Source organism: Callorhinus ursinus, unplaced genomic scaffold (genome assembly GCF_003265705.2).
Source record: "Callorhinus ursinus isolate GAN/ISIS: 27379988/994484 unplaced genomic scaffold, GSC_fseal_2.0 scaffold6, whole genome shotgun sequence".
Classification (NCBI taxonomy): domain Eukaryota; kingdom Metazoa; phylum Chordata; class Mammalia; order Carnivora; family Otariidae; genus Callorhinus; species Callorhinus ursinus.
Window position 1 is genome coordinate 30,330,015 of NW_027397068.1, and position 15,645 is coordinate 30,345,659.

The following is a 15,645-nucleotide window of genomic DNA, read 5'->3' on the forward strand; positions in this document are numbered from 1 at the left end:
TCCTTACGTGTTACACTGAAATGTGCTTTTAACTCGGCTCAAGGAGAACTAGAATTGAGGAGCAGTGCTCACACGATATTAAGAATATCTTTCCAAGAAATGTTGAGTCGGGCCAAAGAGAGGCCTCTTCGTTTCCCTCTCACATGGCGGCCTCCTTGCTTGCACCTTCTTTATCCTCTCTCCCTCCCCAGCCCTCTCCCCCAACTCGGGCCGGTAGCCTGAGGGTGTCCTCGGTCGCAGGCCTGCCCCGGCCGGCTGCCACCAGACCCGCACTCCTCCTCTCAAGAAAGAAACCAGAAGGAAGCCCGGCGCGGACCTCCACGTGGGTACGGGGGCGACCATCTCGCGTCCTGGCAGGAGCGGTCTGCGGGGCCCGAGCAGCAGCCAGACCTGGGGAGCTGCTGCCCGTACTCAAGATGGCGGCCGCGGAGGGCGTGGCCAGCGACTCGGAGGTTCCGAAAAGGTGCGGAATCATGGCGGCGACCGAGGAGCGGGTCCGGGAGGACGGAGAAGAGGAAGAAGAGGAAGCAGTGAGTGGCACGGCGGCGGCCTGCGCGGCGCGGGCGGCGTGTGGGGCAGGGAGTCGGGCTGCCGCTGGCGGGAGGGAGAGCCCCCGGCGCGCGGAGCCGGAGCGCCGGCCTCGGCCCTAGCTGCCACACAGTAGCTAGAATGGGGGAAGTAGAGGAAGTTAACCTTAGGCATCGTCGCTTGCTTCCTCTCGTTGAAAGGAGGCCCTAGTGTTCACAAAAGTTGGGATCGCTCCGGTGGGGATTTTTGGCTTCGCTTATTAACTGCCTCTTCTGAACTCTCCGGTGCTAGCATGTTAACTCCTCTTTCTTCCACCAGGAGCAGTTGGTTCTGGTGGAATTGTCCGGAATTATTGATTCAGACTTTCTATCAAAATGTGAAAATAAATGCAAGATTTTGGTGAGTCTTCTAGAATTGGGGGATTTCTGTAGATTTTCTTACATTTAAACAAGAATGAATATTGAAATATGTATCCCCAAAGATCTATTCCTCGTTACAAAGCACTGAATTCTAAGGACAATCAGAGAGAAGCACAGAGGGACTATGGGAACAAATGGGAGAAAATGCCGTGCTCGCCTTCAGAGTCTGAATGTGTGCCCGGGGAGAGTGAAAGATTTAGAGGAGGTAGCATTTTGTTACCAACCTATATATTTCGAAAAAGTACATTGTTTTAGATAGTGAGCGGGGAGAGAAAACAGTGAAGACAGGCTATTTAGATATGCACACAGATTAACTGGAGAAGGGAGGAAAGAAGCCTACTAAGAAAAGAATTTAAAGACCTCACACTCTACTGTTGACTTGAGCTGTGGTGTCATGTTACCATCTGTTTTTATCATTTTACTTAAAAATCTTTGAGCTTGAGGGGTGGGGGGGTGGCTTAGCCCGGTGATGGGTATTAAAGAGGGTACATACTGAATGGAGCACTGGGTGTTATACCCAAACGATGAATCATGGAACCCTGCATCAAAAACTAATGATGTGATGTATGGTGATTGACATAACATAATAAAAAAAAAAAATCTTTGAGCTACCGTTGACAAGACTTTTTCTGTTCCTACCTTAACTTGAAGAGGGGGTTGATTGAAGTACAGCGTGCTACTTGGATATGAATGAAGTATTGTAACTGCTGTGAGCAGAGCATTTTTAGCTTACCTTGCACTTGCTAGGACAAGCTCCAGAGGTTCCCCAGTTTTGGCGTTCACTCTCCTTGGTAGCAAGGTTACATATTGAAGCCTCTTCCTTTTTTTGGTTTTAATTGAGATGTAATTGACATATAACATTACATTTCAGGTGTACAACATAATGATTTAACAGTTGTATGTACTTACCACAGTAAGTCTAGTTAACATCCATCACTACACACAGTTACAATTTTTTTCTTGTAATGAGGGTTTTTTTTTTTTTTTTCAATTAAGCAAGCTCCGTGCCCAACATGGGGTTTGAGCTCACAACCCTAAGATCAAGAGTTGCATGCTCTACAGACAGCTAGCCAGGCACCCTGTTGTCAAAACTTTTAAGATGTTACACTCTTAGCAACTTTTAAGTGTACACCAAGGTATTAATAAGTAGAGTAATGCTGTGCATTACATCCCCAGGACTTATTTTATAACAGAGTTTGTATCTTTTGACTACCTTCACCCATTTCACCCCCCGCCAAGGCTTGTTTTTTATAGAGGGGGAGGGAGAGGCAGAAGGAGAGGGAGAGAGAGAATCCTAAGCTGACTCCACAGCCAGCACAGAGCCTGAGGTGGGACTGGATCTCATGACCCACCCTGAGCAGAAATCAAGAGTTGGATGTGCTTAACCGACTGAGCCACCTATGCACCCCTGCAAGGCTTTTTGTAATGATGATTTTTTTTTTAAAGATTTTATTTATTTATTTGAGAGAGAGAATGAGATAGAGAGCATGAGAGGGGGGAGGGTCCGAGGGAGAAGCAGACTCACTGCTGAGCAGGAAGCCCGATGCGGGACTCGATCCTGAGACTCCAGGATCATGACCTGAGCCGAAGGCAGTCGCCTAACCAACTGAGCCACCCAGGCACCCTGTAATGATGATTTTTTTAATGATCCTGTATTCTGTTGCAGGGAATTGACACTGAGAGGCCCATTCTGCAAGTGGACAGCTATGTCTTTGCTGGAGAATATGAAGGTAGGAGGATGTCAGATAGATAAAACTCCTTTTTTAATATGCTTTTCAGAGGAAGTTACTCTGTTATTTCTCAACAAGTTGCCTTCAACTTTTCTGCAGACACTCTTGGGACCTGTGTTATATTTGAAGAAAATGTTGAACATGGTAAGTGCTTGCATTGCTGACTCAAATTTTTTACTGTGAAATATTGCAAACTTACTTTTGTACAGTAAATATTAAAATTTAACATCTCATGTGCCCATTGTCTCGCTATATCAAATCCTACCATTTTGCCGGATAGTTAAAAAATATTCCAGATACATTTGAAGCCTCGTGTTTACCCCTCTCTAACATACTCCCTTCCTCTGTCTTGATAATCACTTTCCTGAATTTGATGTTTTTCTTTCCTGTACCTGATTTTGTATTACACATATATGTATCCACAAACGATAAGTAGCATTTTTTTTGTATATTTTCAAACTTGACACAAATTACAGCATATTATATGTACCATTGCATATCTTTTTTTCAGTTAGAGATAGGTTTTGAGATTTATACACGTTGGTATGTATAATTCTATTTTCCCTGTTGCTAAGTATTCTGTTTGTGACCATACCACAGTGTATTGTCCAGTTACTGGACATGTTGATTGCTTCCATTTTTACCAGTAATTATTAATAGCTACGGAAATTTATTGAATGCCTTTTATATGTCAGGCATTGTTCTAAATGCTACACGTATTAACTCATTTAATCCTCATCACAAGTCTGTGAGGTAGATACCATTTTGTCTTCATTTTATATTTGAAGAAACTGAAACACAAAGAGGTAAATAGCATTCCCAAAGTCATACACGAAGTGAGAGACAGAGCTGGGATTTGAACCCAGGTGGTCTGGTCCAAAGCCCGTGATCTTAACTCTGCTTATTAACTTACTGCAGAAATGCTGCCATGAGTATTTTGTGTCTCCAAAAATGGCTCTAAGATACACACTTAGAAATGGAATTACCAGATTGCTGAGTGTGTGTTAGGTTTAACCATATGAAGTGACCAACTTGAACTAAATATGGACAGTTTAATGTGGTTCATCCTTACAGGTAGCGGTATGATCCTTTCTAAAGTGTAGTGTCAGTGACACATAGCAGCGTCTGGAAGTTTTCAGTGTGCTTCACACCTCTAACTCAGAGTCTCATCCTCCCTCCTGCCTGCGCCCACAGTTTCCTGTAAAGCTGTAACCCCAGGCAGCATGTTGGCAGCAGGTTTTTTCTCAGCTTCTTTTGTGATTGAGAACGTCCTTGCTCCAGTCTCTGGCTTCAAGTAGTAAGTCTGACGTTGGTGCTTCATTTAGAGTGGTAGAATTTGAGACACCATTACCCTGTAAGGCAATTCCTGGTCCCACTTGCCTACTTCAGGGCTGGAGCCTAGCAGGCCAGTAGATTTAATTTCACTCACAGCTTTGCGTTTTGGTCCTCTGGAGATGTTTGTTGTTTTGGGGTCCACTTGTGCCTTCAGTTGTTACATATTTTATCTGTCATTTCTCTGTGCTGGGAGCAGGAGGGATGAGTTAAATTTTGAACTTACTACACTATCTCAACAGGAAGTAGTTTAGTCTCACTCTTTGAACTGGAGTTATTGAGGCTTCACATGATTATTTGGTGGCATCAACAGTAAAATAATTGAGTTCGTTTTATGTTCTAGGTGATGCAGAAGGCAGTAGTAAAACAGTGCTAAAATATAAATGCCATACAATGAAGAAGCTCAGCATGACAAGAACTCTTTTGACAGAAAAGAAGGAAGGAGAAGAAAGCATAGGTTAGTTCACTTAGTTCTCTGAAAGTAGGTGATTTACTCTTGGCTTTGAAGATGACACATTGTTGCCAGGACATTCCTTGTACTTTGTAGTAACAACTATGTTTTATAGAAATTGAGAGTGCTTCCTGAAAGTACCAGGTATAGATTTTTTTTTTTTTTTTTTAGTACCAGATATAGATTTAAAATTCATTTGAATTGTAGGAGCACCTGAGTGGCTCAGTTGGTTGAACTTCTGACTCTTGATCTCAGCTCAGGTCTTTTTTTTTTTTTTTAAGATTTTATTTATTTGACAGAGAGAGAGAGTACAAGCAGGGGGAGCGGCAGGGAGAGGGAGAAACAGAGTCCCTGCTAAGCAAGGAGCCCGATGTGGGGCTCGATCCCAGGACCCTGGGATCATGACCTGAGCCGAAGGCAGACGCCCAACTGACTGAGCCACCCAGGCATCCCTCAGCTCAGGTCTTAATCTCATAGTTGAGTTCGAGCCCCGTGTTGGCCTCTGCTCTGGGCATGGAGCCTACTTTAAAAAAAAAAAGATAAAATAAAAAATTTCATTTGAACTTGAGTGTAGCAGAGGGCACTGGAGACATGTAAGAAATTTCTTACCTACTTTGCATTGGAGACAATTGTGAGGAGTTTGTTAAGAAACTTGATAGATTTCCAACCCCTAGGGAATTCAGCAGCCACCATCCCCCACCCCCTTAATTAAAACTTCTTTGTACGTGGGGATGGTAGGATCTGGATTCTCAAGGTGAAACCCCAGAGAATCTCCTGGAAACTTGTGGCAGTGGTGGCAACCTTCCCCAGGAAGCTAATAACTGGAAGAAGCTGGCTTTATATGTGAGGGAAGGACTCTAGGACCACAGTTGTTGGACCTGAGTTTCATTCTTAACTCACATCCACTGAGCCTTCTCCAGTTGCTGGTCATTCCAAAGTAGAGACTTTAGACTATTGCTTCTTGCAACCATAGCAGGCACATGTTTGTGGAGATACATAATCACTTGATAGTTTACAAGTTCATTGCTCATAAGTGAAGTAAGAGGAAGAAAGAGAAAGAAAGATAAGTGATTTCACTTATACGTGGAATAGAAAAAACAAAACAAACGGTTAAACAAAAAGCAGACCCATAAATACAGAGAACAAACTGGTGGCTGCCGGAGGGGAGGGAGTGGTGGGGTGGACAAGATGAGTGAAGTGGAATGGGAGATACAGGCTTCCCGTGGTACACGAGTAAGTCATGGGAGTTAAAGGTGCAGCCTAGGGAATAGTCAGTGGTATTGTAACAGTGTTGTGTAGTGACAGGTGGAAGCTACAGTTGTGGTGAGCATCGCGTAGTGAATGTATAGACTTTTCAAATCACTGTGTTGTGTACCTGAAACTAACGTCACATTGTCAACTATACTTCAGTTTTTTTTAAAGATTTTATTTATTCATTTGAGGCAGAGAGAGAAAGAGGACAGGCAGGGGGAGGGGCAAAGAAAGGACGAGAGGGGAAGCCAACTTCCCATTGAGCGGGGAGCCCGACACGGGGCTCAAGCCCAGGACCTAGAGATCACGACCTGAGCCAAAGACAGACACTTAACCAACTGAGCCACCCAGGTGCCCGTCAGTTATATTTCAGTTTTAAAAAAATTCACATACGGCGCCTGGGTGGCTCAGTCGTTAAGCGTCCTCCTTCAGCTCAGGTCATGATCCCGGGGTCCTGGGATCGAGCCCCGCATCGGGCTCCCTGCTTAGGGGGGGTGCTGCTTCTCCCTCTCCCACTCCCCCTGCTTGTGTTCCTGCTCTCACTCTGTCTCTCTGTCAAATAAATAAAATCTTAAAAAAAAAAAATTAAAAAAATTCACATAATTTGAAAAAAGAAACCCAAAAACCTCCTTGCTCAAAGACGTATTTCAAACTCTAGTAAACATGACTCTGGTGATGGATATTTATGGCTTGATTTATTGTATTTTAAGGAATAACTATTTGAAGGTATATTAGTCATGTAGAAATTAATTATACCAATTACACATAAGTACATAAAAAATCTTTGTTCCTCACATGTATATCCTCAATCTCTCCTCCTTTTTATTTTTATTTTATTTTATTTTTTTTTAAAGATTTTATTTATTTATTTGAGAGACAGAGAGAATGAGAGAGAAAGCACATGAGATGGGGGGAGGGTCAGAGGGAGAAGCAGACTCCCTGCTGAGCAGGGAGCCCGATGCGGCACTCGATCCCGGGACTCCAGGATCATGACCTGAGCCGAAGGCAGTCGCTTAACCAACTGAGCCACCCAGGCGCCCTCTCTCCTCCTTTTTAGCACTGTGAAAATAACAGGAAGAGGTACTTGAAGTTCTAGAAAGAACTTGAAAGGTAGATACATATCAGATAGCTTAGCTATTACTTAGATATTCTTTTTTATTTTTTTTTAAGATTTTATTTATTTATTTGACAGAGAGAGATACAGCGAGAGAGGGAACACAAGCAGGGGGAGTGGGAGAGGGAGAAGCAGGCTTCCTGCGGAGCTGGGAGCCCGATGCGGGGCTCGATCCCAGGACCCTGGGATCATGACCTGAGCTGAAGGTGGACACTTAATCGACTGAGCCACCCAGGGGCCCCAGATATTCTTTTTTAAAGAAGGAAGTTGTAGAATTTCCTTTCCTGGAGTCTTTAATAGGGCTTTTGGGAGATTTGGGTATTTTGTTTAATCACATAAATTAGTTAGCCAACAAGGCTGTATTGGTTATGTATTGCTGCATAGAAATTTACCTCTAAACTTAACGGTTTGAAAAAACAACAACAAAAATATTTTACACAGTTTCCGTGAATCAGGAATTTGGGATCAGCTTAGCCAGGCAGTTCTGGCTCGATGTCTGTCTTGAGGTTGCAGTCAATATGTTGGCTGGGTTGCAGTGACCTGAAAATCTAAATAGAAGACAGCTTCCTCACATGCTTGGCAGGTTTGTGCCAGCTTTTAGCAGGAGGCCTCAGTTCTTGCCTCCCTACAGTACTGTTCCAGTGCCCTCCTGACATGGCAGCTGGCTTCTTCCAGATCAAGTGATCCATGAGAACAAGGTAGAAGCCACAATATGTTTTATGAACCAGCCTTAGAAGTCACATTCTGTTATTTATGACATGTCCTATTCATTGTGGGAGGAGATGACACAGGGGCATGAATACCGGGAAGGTGAAAATCTTTGGGGACCATCTTGGAGCCTGGCGACCAAACATGGCAATATGCTGCAGGCAGAACAAAATAGGAGATGTGGTCCTTACCTTCTGGGAATTTGCACTCTAAAGTGAATCACATTGGGGGTGCCTGGGTGTCTCAGTCGTTAAGCGTCTGCCTTTGGCTCAGGTCATGATCCCAGGATCCCAGGGAGCACCGCATCGGGCTCCGTGCTCGGCGGGAAGCCTGCTTCTCCCTCTCTGACTCCCCCTGCTTGTGTTCCCTCTCTCACTATGTCAAAAAATCCTTAAAAAAAAAAAATAGAAAAAAAAATAAATCACATTGAAACACATGTATGAATGTGACTCAACACCCATTTTATGCAATTAAGTATCTGGAATGTGCCATGTACCATGCTAAATAACAGAATAGGCTGCAGAATGGCTTCAAGGTTTTGAAGCTGGTGACTAGGTGAATGATGCTATTGCAAGGGGGAAAAAATGAAAGAATAGTTGAAGCTGACTAGAGAGAAAAGGACTAAACAACTTTTGATAGAAGGAGATTTTATGGTAATAACATACGAGAAGACATGGCATCAGCTGTAGGGATGTTTCAACAAACAGTCACAGAAGAGTTGGTTTATGGTGGGGAATAGGAGCAGTTCGAAGTGTGAACAGGGTGGCAAGATAAGTTGCGGTATCTTAGAGATATCGAATGGCATTTTGAAGATGACAGTAAATAGCTCAGGCTTGCTATAGAAATTGATGAGGATCCATTGAAAATATTTGAAGGGGTCATAAGGATAAAAGAAAAAAATGACTAGCACTTTTTTTAAAATTTGTTTTAGAGAGAGCGCAAACAGGGAGGGGCAGAGGGGGAGGGAAAAAGAGAGGGAGAGAGACTCTCAAGCAGACTCCCCACTGAGTGTGGAGCCTGATGCAGGGCTCAATCCCACAACCCTGAGATCGGACCTGAGTCAAAACCAAGAGTCAAGACGCTTAACCAACTAAGCCACCCGGGCGCCCCCAAATTACTAGCATTATTGAAACCATACTTGATTATGGGAGGTTCATTGATGGGTTAGGGCTGTGACTGTAAGTATGAAAAGGATAACAATTTTTTTTCAAGTTTTTTTTTTTTTTTGGAGAGGTGTCTTATTTCATAGTTGGATGTTCCAACTCAAAATGACATGTGAGTGTTGAGTTGAAAGATGATAGGGTAGTATCATCTGTTATGGAGACAGGAGAAAATTATAGGGAAGTGAAAGACAAGGTGGTAGTGAGAGCTCAAATTATCTCAGTGAGTTGGGAATTGGACTCAGGAAAAAGGGCTTGGAATAGTAAATGAAGATGATTAGTTTTAGTGATTTTTTTTATGGTCTGAATTGTTTAAAAAAAATTTTTTTTTGAAGATTTTATTTATTTGAGAGAGAGAGAGAGAGAAACAGCATGAGAGGGAAGAGGGTCAGAGGGAGAAGCAGACTCCCCGCTAAGCAGGAAGCTTGATGCGGGACTCGATCCAGGGACTCCGGGATCATGACCTGAGCCGAAGGCAGTCGCTTAACCAACTGAGCCGCCCAGGCGCCCTATTTTTTAAAATTTTTAGTTGGAGGGGTACTGGGGTGGCTTAGTCAGTTAAGTGTCTGCCTTCAGCTCAGGTCATGATCCCGGAGTCCTGGGATCGAGTCCCGAGTCGGGCTCCCTGTTCAGCGGGGAGTCTGCTTCTCCTGCTCCCTCTGCCCCTCCCCCTGCTTGTGTGCTCTCTCTTGCTCATGCTCTCTCTCTTCCTAATGAATAAATAAAATCTTAAAAAAATTTCTTTAGAGGGCGCCTGGGTGGCTTATTCGGTTAAGCGTCTGCCTTTGGCTCAGGTCATGATCCCGGGGTCCTGGGATCGAGCCCTGGCATTGGGCTCTGCACTCAGCGGAGAGCCTGCTTCTGCCTGCTGCTGTCTGCTTGTGCTTTCTCTGTCTCTCTGTCAAATAAATAAATAAAATCTTAAAAAAAAAATTTTTTTTTTTTTTAGGGCGCCTAGGTGGCTCAGTTGGTTAAGCGTATGCCTTTGGTGCAGGTCATGATCCCAGGGTCCTAGGATTGAGCCCTGCATCAGGCTTCCTAGTCAGCAGGGAGCCTGCTTCTCCTTCTCCCTCTGCTTGCTGCTCTGCCTACTTGTGATTCTCTCTCTCTCTTTCTGTCAAATAAATAAATAAAATCTTTAAAAAAAATTTAGAAAAATGTTTTTAAATTGAGGTATAGTTGATATACAATATTATATTAGTTTCAGGTGTACAACATAGTGATTCATTAGTTATATACATTACAAAGTGCTCACCATAAGTGTAGTCACCATATAGTTACTACAGTATTATTGACTATATTTCACTTACAGTGAGTTTTGATGTTGCATATACTATAGGCACTCCAGGGTCTCCATGTAATATGAAAATAATGTGATTGTTTATTAATAGTCATGGTACCATGTTCATTGGTTTATGTCGGGGCTTTATTTTGACATGTATTCATAGGATGAAAATTTGAATTAAAGAGAGGGGCGCGTGGGTGGCTCAGTTGGTTGAGTGTCTGACTCTTGATCTCAGCTCAGGTCTTGATCTCAGCGTCATGAGTTGAAGCCCCACATTGGGCTCCGCACTGGGCGTGAAGCCTACTTAAAAAAAAAAAAAATTAAAGAGAAATAAATGTAAGTAACTAAAATTCCTTTTTCATATTTCTTTCTTGGTTTGTCCTCCCATCCCTCACCGTCCCCCATTAGGTGGTGTGGAATGGCTGCAAATCAAGGACAATGATTTCTCCTACAGACCCAACATGATCTGTAGCTTTCTGCATGAATGTGAAGATGACGACGTTGTAGCTACAGCCTCAGATAAATCTTTGGAGTTGGAAGAGCAAGAAATTCAAACAAAAGATAATTCAAACCTGAATTATGAACAGGGGAAATCACTGAACTTGGAAGTAGAGAATTCTGGTCCTCTTATTGATATCCCTTCTTCTGAGACAGAAGGTTATGTTTTTATGGAAACTCAAGATAGTGCCTCGGAAATCACTCCTAGATGAAATGTTTCTCATAACTAGTAATGAACTTTTTGGAGTTTTTATATAACATAATTGTGTAGCTTTCAGTTCACTATTTTATTAGTTTTGTTGGCTATACATGCATTTCTGATTATAGCACAGTTTAATATACCAGAGTCGTTAAGGACCCGATATGAATTGAATTTTTAAAAATCTGGTATAAATGACTGTAGGGATCCTTCTTTGAATTTCTTTAAATTGGAAGTTTTATTAAGGTAAGTGTATACATTTTTTTATTGCAGCCATCACAAATTACTACAAACTTAGTGGCTTAAAATGACACAAGTGTGGGGCTCCTGAGTGGCTCAGTCATCAAGCGTCTGCCTTCGGCTCAGGTCATGATCCCAGGGTCCTGGGATCGAGCCCCGCGTTGGGCTCTCTGCTCGGCGGGAGGCCTGCTTCTTCCTCTCCCACTCCCCCTGCTTGTGTCCCTCTCTCGCTGTCTCTCCCTCTGTCAAATAAATAAATAAAATCTTAAAAAAAAAATGACAAGTGTATTATCATATAGTTTTGTAATTCAGCTATCTGACATGGGCTGGGCTAAAATCAAGGTGTTGGCTGGACTTCATTCTTTTCTGGAGGTTGGGGGTTGGGGAGACTCTGTTTCCTTGTTCATTTAGTTGTTGGCAGATTTCAATTCTTTGTCATTGAAGGATCAGTGTCCCATTTTCTTGCTGTCATCTGAGGGCCATTTCCAGCTTCTGGAGGCTGCCTATATTCTTTGGCTTATGGTCCTCTTCTCTTCAAAGCCAGTAAATCTCTTGCTTCTTTGCTTCTTCCATCATCCTATCTCTGACCCACCTTGCTAATTACCTGACCCAGTATCTGTTCTTTCTTTTTTTATTTTGTAACAATCCCAGAGTTATTCAGGTTAGCAGCATACCCATATATGTGTAAATATGTGGCCAAATGACTAAGTTCTGGCCAGTGACATGGAATTAGAAGTGTTGAGTGATGGATGCTTCTGGAAAGTTTCCTTAAACTTTAAGGCATAAAGGGAGATGGGCCAGTTCATCTTCTCTTTTTTCTGGAGTATGGATGTGGTGGCTAGAGCTTCAGCAGGCTTTTTGGATTGTAAAGAAACCTTGGAAATAGAAGCCATGAGTGGCAGAGCAACAAGATAGGAGATTGGATCCTGATGTGTTGCCCTGGACTGCCAAGAATAAAGGTTAGTAAATCCTTTCTTTTTCCCCGTGTGAAATGACTTCAACTTTACCTTTTGGCACTATTTCTCTGGAAATCTACTAGAGAAGATAATAATAGAATGTCAGCTGTGATGTCAGGCAATATTGTGATTAAAAATGACCCCTGAGGGGCGCCTGGGTGGCTCAGTCGTTAAGCGTCTGCCTTTGGCTCAGGTCATGATCCCAGGGTCCTGGGATCGAGTCCCACATCGGGCTCCCTGCTCAGCGGGAAGCCTGCGTCTCCCTCTCCCACTCCCCCTGCTTGTGTCCCTGCTGTCACTGTCTCTCTCTGTCAAATAAATAAATAAAATCTTTAAAAAAAAAAGAGCCTGAGCTGGGGGAGGAGCTCCCCTGAGCCTGGGGAGCCTGGCTTTGTTGGTTAAGTGTCTGACTCCTTTTTTTCTTTTTTAAAGATTTTATTTATTTATTTGAGAGAGAGAGAATGAGAGATAAGAGAGCACGAGAGGGAAGAGGGTCAGAGGGAGAAGCAAACTCTCTGCTGAGCAGGGAGCCCGATGCAGGATTCGATCCCGGGACTCCAGGATCATGACCCGAGCCGAAGGCAGTCGCCCAACCAACTGAGCCACCCAGGCACCCTAAGTGTCTGACTCTTGATCTCAGCGCGGGTCTTGATCTCAGGGTCGTGAGTTCAAGCCCTGCATTGGGCTCCACCGTGTATGTGGAGCCTACTTAAAAAAAAAAATAAAAGATCCCTTATTGGTAAACTGTGTCTAGACCAGGAAGACTACAACCGCTATAAATGCCCATTGGAAAATACGGACTTTAGACTTACTTAAGCACCATGTGTTTTTGGTTTGTTTCTATTTTTAACCAAGCTCCATGCCCACCCTGGGGCTTGAACTCACGACCCTGAGATTAAGAGTCACGTGGTCTACTGACTGAGCCAGTCAGGTGCCCCAAGCCCTGTGTTTCTTATTACAAAGATTCCCGAAAGCTACACTCATGGCTGTTTCAAGAGATGTTGGTTCTTGGGAAGCGTGAAGTTTCTAAGCCAGCATGGTTTCTGCATCCACCCAGATGAGCTTGTCTCCTTACACCTGAATTGACACTTGGGCACCAGAGTAAAGCCTCCTGTTGAAACAAGCCTCATGGTGCTGTGCTGTTTCCTATGAAGTTAAGTGAGTCGGGGCCTGGGTTCAGTCCCCTAAGTCCTATGGGGTCCTGTGAGTGTGAACGTCCTTCTAAACCTGTGACGACTGCCACTGTTGAGGCAGAGAAGGCGCTGTGACTGCCTGCGTCTGGCCTTTATGTGAGAGAAATAACTCGGCTCTCGTTTAAGTCACTCTGTAGAGCCACACTTAATCCTATTTACTACAGTACGCATTTTGAAAAACAGAAAAGTATAAGGAAGTAGAATGGAAGATTCTTGACGTGTAATCTTGCTAAAGAAACTGATATAGACTGATGCGGTTCTACCTTAAATTGAAGAGGATAATAAAGTCTTATAATCTGAAGAGAACATAATGTATGTTAGTTCCTTACTTGTAAATGAGAATAAATGTTTGCAATTTGGTAAACTAAATCTTATTTTTCAACTATGAAATATTTTGTAAGACTAGAACTTCACAAATGAATTTCTTCACCATTGATCGGCCTTACTGACTTAATAAAATTACTTACAAACTAATCTTGGAACTACCGTCTCTATGTAGCTGGCACAATACTACTTCTGACACTGAATGCAGTGGTTGGCTTTTGCTTACAAGTAACGATATTTTATTTAATAGTGTTATATTGCTGGGGCACCTGGGTGGCTCAGTCGGTTAAGCGTCTGCCTTTGGCTCAGGTCATGATCCCAGGGTCCTGGGATCGAGTCCCATGTTGGGCTCCCTGCTCCGTGGGGAGCCTGCTTCTCCCGCTGCCTCTCTCTCTCTCACATGAATAAATGAATAAAATCTTCCAAAAAAATTTTTTTTTCTTTTTGGGGGGTGGGAGGGACAGCTGGTACTTTGTTCTGGGTTTAATGTAGCCATACTTGCATATCATGAATAAGGATGTCAAGAAAGCAAAGGTCCTAGTTTTCTCAAATCCCAAATAAGAGTTCTTTCACTATCATGTCTTCACAAACTCTTATTTTCTATTCATATTCCATGCTCCCATTTGGTGATTATATTAGTTTCCTATTGCTGCTGTAACAAATTACCACAAATTTAGTGGCTTAAACATCATTAAACTTATTATAGTTCTGGAGGTCAAATTCCAAGATTAAGTCTTATGGGGTTAAAATCAAGATGTTGATAGGGTTACATCCTTGTGGAGACTCCAGGGGAGAATCCATTTTCTTGTCTTTTCCAGCTACTAGAGGCTCCCTGCATTCCTTGGCTTGAGGCCCCTTCCTCCATATTCAAAACCAGCAATATAACATCTTCAAATCTCTCTCTCACCTGCTTCTGTAATCACATCTCTGATTCTTACATTCCTGTGTCCCTCTTAAAAGGTCTTTTGTAACTCAAAAGTTTCCTTGTAACTAGATTGGGCTCATACAGAAAATCCAGGATAACCTTCCTATCTAAAGATCCTGAACTTAATTACATCTGCAAAACACCCTTTATATATAACATTCACAGGTTCTGGGGATTAGGATCTCAGCATTTTAGGGAGACATTATTCTGTCTGCTACACTGTCATTCTCACTTTGGTGCATAAATTGTCCCATCCCAGGAAACAAGTGAGGTAGCCTTATGATTTCCTTAGAATACTGCCTTGAGAAAATTTCCAGGTTACAGTGTAAGAAGGAGAAGCCCAGATGAATATCAGAAGTCTTTCTGAGATGAGGAGATGGAACTGGAACCCCTAGAAGACCAAGAGAGCTGGAACTTGCAAAGCAGAATATCAGAAAGGGAGTACAGAGAGAAAGCTTCAATGATCTACAGAGAATCCTCCTGGAGTCTTCAGTAGAATACTGATCACATCTATGCCAGAAAACCACTGGAGGCAGGGAAAAGAGCCATCTGAACAATCCCTGGGTTTGCAGTTCTCACCCAGTGTAGAAAAACCTCATATTTCATGGAGCATGGATAGAGTACTCAAAACGGTTTTGCCTCAGAGCATAATTAGCCTAAATAAGGCTTTTGCCTCACCTAACAAAACTTAAAAGCAAGACCTGAAAGGATCAAACTATTTCCAAGTAACTGCATCTCAGGCAACACCATATATATATATATATATATATAAAATTTTATTTTATTTATTTGGCAGAGAGAGACACAGCAAGAGAGGGAACACAAGCAAGGGGAGTGGGAGAGGGAGAAGCAGGCTTCCCGCTGAGCAGGGAGCCCGAAGGAGGGCTTGATCCCAGGACGCTGGGATCATGACCTGAGCCGAAGGCAGACGCTTAATAACTGAGCCACTTAGTTGCCCCAAGAATATATATTTTTAAAGATTTTATGTATTTCTTTATTAGAGAACTCATGAGTTAGGGGAGAGGCTGAGGGGGAGAGAGAGGGACAAGTAGACTTTGAGCTGAGTGTGGAACCCAATGTGGGCCTTGATCCCATGACCCTGAGATCATGACCTGAGCTGAAACCAAGAGTTGGACGCCCAACTGACTGAACCACCCAGGCACCCCAACACTGAAGAATCTTTTTAACATATCCAACATCCAACAAAGTAAAATTCACAATATCTGGCATTCAATAAAATATTATCAGAGACATTTCTCATTTCTGGTCTAGCACTGAGAAGCTGGAAGTTGCCACTCCAATTTAACAATAAATAAAAAGCTGAACTTTGAA

General features: G+C 43.0%; 1 protein-coding gene across 4 annotated transcripts; it reads left to right on the top strand.

Moving 5' to 3' along the window:
- The first annotated feature begins 211 nt into the window (after positions 1-211).
- On the top strand, positions 212-13,538 carry GTF3C6 (general transcription factor IIIC subunit 6). Of its 4 annotated transcripts, none has more exons than XM_025864126.2 (6): positions 212-530; positions 847-927; positions 2,614-2,677; positions 2,777-2,821; positions 4,353-4,466; positions 10,387-13,538. In XM_025864126.2, the coding sequence occupies exons 1-6, from the start codon at positions 417-419 to the stop codon at positions 10,686-10,688; spliced, it is 720 nt and encodes a 239-aa protein (XP_025719911.2). In that variant the 5' UTR covers positions 212-416; the 3' UTR covers positions 10,689-13,538. The 4 variants fall into 4 exon arrangements, with proteins under 4 accessions (XP_025719911.2, XP_073749881.1, XP_025719921.2 ...); XM_073893779.1 differs by having other exon boundaries at positions 387-530; positions 2,756-2,821; XM_073893780.1 differs by lacking the exon at positions 4,353-4,466 and having other exon boundaries at positions 2,756-2,821.
- Positions 13,539-15,645: the final 2,107 nt, after the last annotated feature.